The 10,687-nt window shown below is 44.0% G+C and overlaps 1 protein-coding gene across 4 annotated transcripts in view; it reads left to right on the plus strand.

Annotated features, from left to right (window-relative positions):
• The window catches only part of LOC308163447 (kinesin-like protein KIF21A), a 53,632-nt gene extending 44,781 nt beyond the window's left edge, over positions 1 to 8,851 (plus strand). For 2 of the 4 annotated variants that reach the window (XM_080537633.1, XM_080537635.1), the window contains exons 29-35: positions 537 to 673; positions 1,053 to 1,227; positions 1,678 to 1,836; positions 3,046 to 3,163; positions 3,857 to 4,027; positions 6,678 to 6,877; positions 7,240 to 8,851. In XM_080537633.1, coding sequence (XP_080393759.1) covers positions 537 to 673; positions 1,053 to 1,227; positions 1,678 to 1,836; positions 3,046 to 3,163; positions 3,857 to 4,027; positions 6,678 to 6,877; positions 7,240 to 7,297 — 1,018 coding nt within the window. In that variant the 3' untranslated portion in view covers positions 7,298 to 8,851. The remainder of the gene's footprint in view (positions 1 to 536; positions 674 to 1,052; positions 1,228 to 1,677; positions 1,837 to 3,045; positions 3,164 to 3,856; positions 4,028 to 6,677; positions 6,878 to 7,239) is intronic. The other 2 variants (XM_080537634.1, XM_080537636.1) reach the window with 1 other exon arrangement.
• The last annotated feature ends 1,836 nt before the right edge of the window (positions 8,852 to 10,687 follow it).

Genomic DNA, 10,687 nt, shown 5'->3' on the forward strand with positions numbered 1-10,687 from the left:
GCTGACTGTGGTCCGGTTCAGACTTGTATAGACAGAGTACAGAGATGTACAGACGTGTATAACCCTCTGTGTGTCTGTGTGTTGATCTGTCTACTGTACGTCTACAGTACATTGTGGTTCTGGGCTGTAGGCTGATTAGAGTTGTGTTGTGTGTTCACTACCTATCTTCCGCCGTAGACTGAAGACCCATCTCTTCAGGCTACATCTTGACTGTCCCTTCTAAAGACCTCTTCATCCCCTCTACCCCCTGTACAGTTTCTGTACTGTAAATAAATAAAAAACATAAACATAACACAAATACATAAAACATAAATAATATGTATAATAATACATTTTAAAAAGCTAGCATCTTGCATTGTGACTGCCAATGGCCCCTGGTCCTAGCATAGATTTATTTTTCTATTGATGACTGATGGATAGACGATTTACTCACTCACTTACGATTCACTTACTACTGTAAGTCGCTTTGGATAAAGGCATCTGCTAAATGCCCAAAATGTAATGTAATATAAATGTAATGTGTGTATGTGTTACAGAGGGGTGATCAACCCTGTGGCGGCCTCTAAGACAGGGCGGGTTGCTAGGCTGCAGTGTGTTCACGTGGCCCAGGGACACACCAAGCCTGTTCTCTGTGTTGACTCCACTGACGACCTGCTCTTTACCGGATCTAAAGGTATACACACGGCTCTCTACTGCTCATACATCCAGTGTGGTATGAACGCAATGTTTCTTTCACTCAATTAATCAGCTTGCAGCTCTCCCCTTTGTGTGTGTGTGTGTGTGTGTGTGTGTGTGTGTGTGTGTGTGTGTGTGTGTGTGTCTGTGTGTGTGTGTGTCTGTGTGTGTGTGTGTGTGTGTGTGTGTCTGTCTGTGTGTGTGTGTGTGTGTGTGTGTGTGTGTGTGCGTGCGCTCGCGCGTGTCTTGACTGATTAGGACTACACAGAGAGGGGCAGGGAGCAGAGATGGGCAGCTATGTGGCGTCTGCCTATAATCCTGTACTTCAACCAAACTCACTGACCCCCTAACCTTTGACCTTTCCCCTGTGTGGTCAGATCGTACGTGTAAGGTGTGGAACCTGGTGACGGGTCAGGAGATCATGTCTCTGGGGGACCACCCCAGCAGTGTGGTCTCCGTCAAGTACTGTTCCAGCCTGGTCTTCACCGTGTCCACCGCCTACATCAAAGTCTGGGACATCCGAGACTCCGCCAAGTGCATACGCACACTCACGTGAGTATACTGTCCTCTGTGGCTCAGGTGGTAGAGCACTAACAACGCTTCGGTTGTGGGTTCAATTCCCGCGGGACCATATATACTGGACAAGATGTATGCACTGACTGCGAACTAAATGGCATACAGTATATACTGTTCTCAGTGTACTTTACCTACACATTTGTGTAAGTACACTCATGTGACATAATCACTAACGTTACTGCTGTGTGCGTGTGTGTGTGTGTGTGTGTGTGTGTGTGTGTGTGTGTGTGTGTGTGTGTGTGTGTGGGCGCATGTGTGTGTGTGTGTGTGTGTGTGTGTGTGTGTGTGTCTGTGTGTGTGTGTGCGTGTGCATGTGTGTGTGTGTGTGTGTGTGTGCGTGTGTTTGTACATGCATGTGTGTGTGCATGTGTGTGCGTGCCTGGGTGTGTGCGCATGTGTGTATGTGTGTGTGTGTGTGTGTTCCAGGTCCTCTGGCCAGGTGAGTGCAGGGGACAGCTGTGCGTCTCTGAAGAGTCTGGCCATCCCTCCAGGAGAGAACCAGATCAACCAGGTCTCTCTGAACCCCGTAGGGTCCTTCCTCTACGCTGCGTCAGGGAACTCTGTCCGCATGTGGGACCTCAGAAAGTAAGGAGAGGCCAGCTGTCTTAACTGCTGTACACCTTCTCATTCATTCAGGTGGTGTAATGGTGTGAGGAATGTTTTCTTGGCCCACTTTGGGTCTGTTAATACCAATCAGTCATCACTTGAATGCCACAGCTTATTTTAGTATTGTGGCTGACCATGTGCATGCCTTCATGGCCACAATGTACCCATCTTCTAGAGACTACTTCCAGCATGATAAGGGACCTCAGAAAGTAAGGAGAGGCCAGCTGTTTTAACTTATTTTATGCAAGAAAATCTGTCCATTCCCCCTGGAGTAACTGAGGGCTAAGTGCCTTACCCAAGGGCACACTAGTAGTGGTGTGGTTTCAGGCGGGATTTGAACTCACAACCTTCCGATCCCAAGTCCAACTCACTATCCACTAGACCACCACTACCCCATAAAAAGAGAATAAAAGAGATATCAATCTTAGAATTATAAGGTTCTATCTCCGTTTAGGGTAGTTGAGCGTCAAAGGTTTTACATTCCATTATGTTTTGTGAGATAGAACCTTTGTATTGTATTAATTACTAACTAAAAAATGTCAACATTTAAAAAATAACACCACACAGGCATTAATAAACACCTAATGGATCAGATTATGTAAAAAACTCAATTTTGATATATCTATGAGATAGAACCTTATAATTATAACGTCACGAAATCTCAACGTGACTTCTCTGCTTAAACAGGGGATACATAAAAAGAAAAATCGTGACACCAAAGACAATGACAGCCCAATGACACTCCTTTATGATAACCTTTATGATGATTATTAACACCAGTTCTGCATAATTGGAGTAGTAGTTTTTTCTATTCTACCAACACGTTACTTGAAATGCGAAAGCCTGCGTGACCAATAGACATAAGCACTTTTGTAAAGTGAACTTTTCAAGGTTCTAGAACTAGCAGGGACCAATCAGTATCCAGAACTGCACACTTGGAAGGACAAAGACCGACCTTAGAAATAAATCTTGTTGCGGTGTTCAAAATGTCAGCCAACATTACGTGTTCTTCCTTCCAATTCTGGGCACTCTGCAGTATGGAAGTTATGATTTATATCTAAGGTTGGTGGTCGTCCTTCAAGTGAAGTGTTGTTGCGATTGTTCCTTGTATTTTGGATAAACACTATCATACTGAAGAGTTTCAGATGTGAACTATGACCCCTTCACTTTGTGCTCTGACATCACCAGGTTTGTGTCGACGGGGAAGCTGACAGGTCACCTCGGCCCGGTCATGTGTCTGACTGTTGACCAGACGGGACATGGTCAGGATGTGGTTCTAACAGGGTCCAAAGACCATCACCTCAAGGTTTGTTCATCACTGTCTTAGACTGAGTCTGCTGTTGATAAGGGGAACGTTGAATGTAGGGGGTCAGGAACTTGCAAAAGAAGGTTTACTATTTAAAAAAACACAAACTACAATGCTTTATACATAACCACACACTCTGAGAAGAAGTAAAAGGGTTCCAAAAGGGTTCTTTTGCTGTGCTTGTGGGTGAACCCTTTGATGTTTGCTGATATATACTGTGTGTGTGTCTGTGTGTGTGTGTGTGTGTGTGTGTGTGTGTGTGTGTGTGTGTGTGTCTGTGTTGTATGTGTGTGTGTGTGTGTGTGTCTCTGTGTTGTGTGAGTGTGTGTGTGTGTGTGTGTGTCTGCGTTGTGTGTGTGTGTGTGTGTGTGTGTATCTGCGTTCTGTGTGTGTGTCTGTGTGTGTGTGTGTGTCTGCGTTGTGTGTGTGTGTGTGTGTGTGTGTGTGTGTGTGTCTGCGTTGTGTGTGTGTGTATCTGCGTTCTGTGTGTGTGTCTGTGTGTGTGTGTGTGTGTGTGTGTGTGTCTGCGTTGTGTGTGTGTGTGTGTGTGTGTGTGTGTGTGTGTGTGTGTTTGTGTGTCTGCGTTGTGTGTGTGTGTGTGTGTGTGTGTGTGTGTGTGTGTCTCTGTGTCTCTGCGTTGTGTGTGTGTCTCTGTGTCTCTGCGTTGTGTGTGTGTGTGTGTGTGTGTTCCAGATGTTTGAGGTGACGGAGGGTGCCCAGGGGAGCATCAGCTCCTGTCACAACTTTGACCCGTGCCACCAGGACGGCATCGAGGCCCTGCTGGTGCAGGGAGACAGCCTCTACAGCGGCTCCAGGGACCACTGCATCAAGAAGTGGGACCTCTCACGCAAACGCCTGCTGCAGGTAATACTGCTATACTCTACTGTTAGCCTAAAACTAAAACTGGGCAGTTGCCTAAAAACTCAATAAAAGTGACATAATTATACAGTAGAACATAACTATAGCTTGAAAAAGAGTTCTTGGATATTGAACAAGGCTTAAGGCCAATGCACACGGCGTGCGATTTTGTCGCACCGAGAAATTAGATTACATCGTTTTCAATGAGCCAATGCACGCACACGGCTTGCGATTTAATCGCACTGCGAAAATTCGATTCCATTTGTTTTGAATGGGACAAAGCACACAGCGTGCGATTTTGTCGCACAGTCAAATTTTGTGGTGCGACGGATTGCGTCACAATGGGACAATTGGGAAACTTCAACTGGTCTATCTAAATTAATTGAGTCACTCATAACGGGGAGAGAGACTGGAGCATACATTTTACACACGTCTTTCGGTCATAGACAGCTAGCTTGCTGAGCATCAACTAATTTTCCATAACGTAAACAGGAGGCGGTTGGTTGTGGGTCTACGAGATTCTGCAGTCTCACAATGAAATGAGAGTTCAACTTGGTCAACAGTTGAGTCTGTAGTGTACAGGAGGACCGCTCCAGACAACTTACTTCAGGTTGAACAGACAGGAGTTTGACGTGGATCTGGGAGAGATTGGAGCCGTCGTCACCAAGATGCCAACTACATTGCGAGAGTATAAAATATGTGCTTTAAGGAGGGTATTGTAGTGCCAAAAAACGAGAGTCGTAGGCGGAGCGGAGACATTTCGGAGCTAGCATCAAAACACTAGTCTATTACGGTACTGTACTGTTATAAACTGTTTAATAACAGCTTCCAATACAAACGGAACCAAATTAATTGTAACAGTTGTTTGTTTCTACCTGGCTGGCCCTGGCTCACAAACAAAGAGGTGGCTAGCTGGCTAGCTAACATTTCGGAGCTAGCATCAAAACACTAGTCTATTACGTTACTGTACTCTTATAAACTGTTTAATAACAGTTTCCAATACAAACGGAACCAAATTAATTGTAACAGTAGTTTGAAAAACATTAGTGTAACATACATAATACATACATAATACATACATGCAATTTCAAAGTACAAATATAGTGTTGTCAGGACTTGACATGAAGCTTTTTCAGTGAACGTATCTATAACTTTGCATACCTGCATTCTTATGAATATGTTGTTTTTGTTTTTGATGAAATACGTGCTTTAGGGAGGGTATTAAGTTATTTAACATGATGGCATATATTACATGTGAATAAAATATTACTAAAAAGGTATTATCATTGTTGTTATTTGTATTTTGTACTGTGCAGCCAAAAAGGCTATCGTAAATCTTTGAGCAAGTAACGTTATTTATACTTATAATATATACTATACTATATATATTATATTAGTTTACTCAAAGATCTACGATAACGTTTTTGGCTGCACGGGGTTGCCAGATTTCTAATCTAGCACGACTGAATGACCAGCCAAATTGTACACACGTTGTATAGACACTGTCCACTGAAAACCGGACATCTGGCAACCCAAAATTAATATTTACTTTACTGTACGTACGTGTATGTAATTTACCGTTAACCTGAATGGATGACGAAATGCTCATAACTTGTCAACCAGTCAACCTGACATCTTCAATTGTGGATGGAGCAACCATCTATTTTAACGGTTTGACAGTCAAGGGCAAGATATGAACAACACCATCAACCAGCCACTACACCTATATAGCCCACAGCTGCCACTATACACATTACTAGCTATACGAATTACTGCATGCATGATTTATTTCCGTGTCATGCCACATAGCTACAAGGCCCATCTCAAATACAAGACGCCTATATTACATAATAATAACAATCAAGCATGTAGGCACAATATGCCCAGTTGTATCTTGTAGAAATTGTGGAAGCAAGGCAAGCAATATTGGTAGAGCCTATTGTAATCAGCCTGCCTGGTCCGACTACGTAACAATTGAGAATCGAATGTTGTAGTGCGATAATATTGCATCGCACGCCGTGTGCATTGGGATGAGATTTTATCATAGACTTCAATGGTGTGAGTTGAGAATCGAATTTTGTGGTGCGACAAAATCGCATCGCACGCCGTGTGCATTGCAATCGGATGTTGTCCTGCGACAAAATCGCACGCCGTGTGCATTGGCCTTTATTCACTATCTTGTTTGCTGTTTGCCAGTTTCCACATGCTTATCATAGCAGCAGTAGTAGCGAGAGAAAACGGTATCATCCTCCAAGGAGGACGTTGTTTTTCTATAGAATTGTTCATGAAAACAATAACATGAGTCATTCACACTGTCGCCCCAGTATAGAAGTAACATGCGCTCTATGTAATATATGCCATTTAGCTGACGCTTTTATCCAAAGCGACTTCCATTGCAGTGAGTGCATATATTTGTCAGTATGTATGGTCCCAGCGGGAATCGAACCCACAACCTAAGTGTTGTTGTTGTTGATTCTGGCCAATGACATATCCTGCGTGTCACCCTTCTTCTCTCTCACCCATCCTTCTTGTCAGTCTCTACTGTCTCTACGCCAATAGCAGAAATGTCCTAAAAAGATATTTAAAATGAATAAATAAACATGAGTCATTCATACTGTCGGCCTCTCTGTGTGCTTGCGTGCTCCCCTCCCTCCAGCAGGTGGCGGATGCCCACACAGACTGGGTGAGTGGCCTGGGTGTGGTACCAGGCTGCCGGGTGTTGCTCAGCGCCTGCCGGGGCGGCCTGCTGCGGCTCTGGCACTCTGACTCACTGGCGCCCCTGGGGGACATCAGGGGACATGACAGCCCTGTCAACGGCCTGGCCACCAACAGTAACCAGCTGTTTACTGCTTCTGAGTGAGTTTAACTGTTGACCTCAACCCTTACTGAAACCCCAACCCTAACCGTAAACCATTCATGATGGTATTGAGTTAATAGCTTGGTTATAGGGTTAATACAATGATTGATGGTATAAGGTTTAACAGCTTGGTTATAAGGTTAATACCACTAATGATAGTTTATCTCTAACCCTAAAACCTGACCCTAACCCTAATCAATAATGATAACAGGGTTAATAGCATGGTATTAGTAATGGTTGCAGCCTAACCCTCTGCGTAAACACATTGAGCATCTGAAACACTGGCCAGTCAACCAGCCATAGTTCTGCCTATGGACGATGATGATGATTGAGTTTGTGACGTTGCGTTCTTGTGTGGCAGTGACCGGACGGTGAAGATCTGGCAGGCGAAGGGCTCGCTGGAGGAGGGCGTCCACTGACGCTCGCCTGAGACCAGAACAAGGAAGAGACACTCTCACAGTGGTGTGATTGGTCACTAGGCTGTGGATCAAGCTGCTCTGCACGTGCTCGCTCAGTGGAGGGAGCACCTTCGAAGACTCCGGCGGACCACCTGTGAAGAGAGGAGCAGCCCCGGAACCATCTTACTACCAAAACATCCGGCTTTTACACACCAACTACAGACGTCCCATGGACACGGTTCGAATGAGTACCGATGGTATTTATCTATATAAAGACGACGAAAGGTTCTCTAGCAGTCCTAAACAAACACAACCCTTAACGCACCTGTGAGAGCTGGACACAGAGCTGGACACAGAGCTGGACACAGAGCTGGACACAGAGAGGGTCTCATGGTTCAAGTCTGCCTCATGCTGTGCCGAAGGCCGTGGGATCACCTCTCTGTGTCAGCAGTGGTGATTGGTGAGGAGTCCTATCAAAGGACCAATGGAGTGTAGTCTTGCTTCAGCTGTTACTGCCAAACACCCCCCCCCCCCCCGCCCTCCCTAATACTAAGAGAATAGTATTGCCCCAGTAAAGGATCTCTCAGAGAGAGGGTCAGTGGGTTGTTGGTGTGGGAGTGGGACCATGTAGCTGGTCACATAAGGCCAATATCTCCTCATGTCTTAGTATTGTCTTATATCCGTTAATACAACTCTGCTCTGCAGCTCAAAGGACTGGTGTTAGGGACAAATCCCATTGGGAAACAGTGATGTCCGATAGTGAACTAAAACTAACCTGAGAGGTGGTCTATGTCGTCATACAAATGTGAATGTGCATTAATCGATGTCGACAGGAGTAAACCATCCGATCTCTCCAAGTTACTCTCAAGTATTGTGTTGAGTGTCTGTACCACGGTGTGACCAAAGTTGAAACCTTCTTCTCTGTGTCGCCCAACAAGCTGTGACGAAAATATTCATTCCGTTATGCTGTACCTCTACAGTGGTCTTACCTTCTATATGTTGTAAAGAAGTACATTCACACCTTCAAAAAGTCCTTTGTTGATGTTTTACGTTCATTCTAAGATGTTTTTTGCGTTCATGTGTGTTTCATGATGCGATTGAAACCTCCAAAGTTCTGAGCTTCCAATTTCATGTTGTATCCAAATGGCTCGCAACAATCATCACTCAGCCCAGGTTTACCTAACCAGATTTAAACTGAGATTACAGTACCTTGGTGAGGTAAACTATGGGCTGCACAGAGCATAGTCACATTGTTCTCATAGAGGTGTGTGTTACCAGTGCCTGTAAGTCTATCTTCTACTGTAGATAGTACGTAGTATTACTACCTAATTTGTGTGTGTGTGTGTGTGTGTGTGTGTGTGTGTGTGTGTGTGTGTGTGTGTGTGTGTGTGTGTGTGTGTGTGTGTGTGGACTTGCTCCTGATCCCATGAAGGGATCACATGCCCACACAGCTTTATATACATATGATTTAGAAAACCTTTTCTCCTCCTTCTGAATCTTGTGCACAAATTTCGACTTTCTAGTGATTCCAATGTCAGATGCAGTGTGGAATAAATGTCATCTGTCAAAAAGCAACTGCAAGTCACGTACTTCTTTCAGAAATGAATGCGTTGTTTACTGACTGTGATACCACCACTTGGGGGCAGTGTAGTATAATTTGAGGAAACATTAGATGTTTTCCGACCATTGTTTCTTTACAATAGCAAATATGTTATTATGTCCAGGCCAGCTGACACAGAGGACCATGTTATGGTTGAGGTTAATTCCATTTCCAAAATGTAAACTGAAATTCCAACTCCAATTCCAAAATGCTTTTCAATGTTTAATTCAAATTGGATTTATCCACAGTAACTTCCTGAATTGAAAAGAAACTGACCCCCCCCCCCCCAATCTACATAACAATCTCCAGTAGCCTAACACCCCTGAGTCATAAATAATCATCCCATTTGCGTCATATTCTTCAGCCAGGTCTTCTTCTGCCATTGGCATGCCGGTAATCACACTCCATCAGGAGGATGGGGTCATATTAAAGCATGGAACTGATCATTCCTTCCTTCCATGCATTACAATGACCATCCTCTGATTTCCCCCACCTCCATTCCATTGATTAACTTCCTCTAAGGTTCTATCTCCATTTTTGTCAAAATTTAGTTTTTTACATAATCTGATCCATTAGGTGTTTATTAATGCATGTGTGGTGTTATTTTTAAAATGTTGACATTTTGTAGTTAGTAATTCATTAAATACAAAGGTTCCATCTCACAAAACATAATGGAATGTAAAAACTTTGACGCTCAATATCTCTGAACTACCCTAAACGGAGATAGAACCTTATAATTCTAAGCTCACGCATTGTCTTAAAACAAACACAATTTCAGTGATATCCATCATAGTATCTCCAAATAATGTAAACTACATGTTACTGAGAACTAACAGAGAGAAAAGTATGACGCTATTCCTCCATTAGCTTCATTCTCCTTCAATAAGATCTGCAGGTGGAACCAGCATGTCCCTTTACTGGAGAGATGGGAACAAGAATTAAAGGATCAATATTTAATTCCCCAACACTCAACCTGAGTCTAATGTGCTGAACACGAGCAGCGCTATGCCCTGAACCCTCTCGACGCACTGCGCTTTTCCTCCGTCAATTACTGTTGTGTTTCTATTTTGATATCACAGTACAAAGCATCAGCCATGTTCACAAAACGAGTAAAGGATCAATATGAAAGCAGTCATAGTATATGTAGTGTGTATATATAGTATATTATGCACCAAGGTTAAGGAGTTAAACACGCTGACTGGACACCCGAGGACTTCCTGAAACAAGGCAGAGAGACTTGCAGTCAGCACATTCTGGCTGGGCTTCTGAGTCTCTTTTTGGTGCTTCTCAGATTTCTCTACCATCCAATATCCCCAAGATAAACACTAGGCCCCAGACCTTACTCATTGAGTTTCACCATAAATCAATGCATAGACCCAATCCTGCCTGGGAGATAAGAGCTCCTGTTTGTGGTTAATTTTAGCACAATCTATTATGACTTCGATCAGGGGACGCCTGGGTCTGTATCACGCTGATTTAGCTAGCTGATCCCTGCAGGGTCTGGCGCTGAAACAGCTAATACCTAGTACTGGAGCTTGAGGCTGATTGCGTTCGCAGGCCTTAATAATAATCAATAAAAGTTTTGAAAAATTGGGTGGCAACAGGAGGGAGAGTAAATAGGGTGAGGTGGATGGAAAGGGGAGAAGGAGTGAGAGTGAAAGTGGCGAGATAAACAAAGATATGGAAAGAGGAGGAGGGAGGATAGGTTATTATGCTGGGGAATTAATGGGATATTCGCTGTGGGAAGGTCCGGAATTCAATACGGGGTGAGATGCTTGTCTGCAGGTGAAGCTGAGTGAATCTCCCAGCTT

Source organism: Nansenia antarctica, assembly GCF_963989245.1.
Source record: "Nansenia antarctica genome assembly, chromosome: 8".
NCBI classification, from domain to species: Eukaryota; Metazoa; Chordata; class Actinopteri; order Argentiniformes; family Microstomatidae; genus Nansenia; species Nansenia antarctica.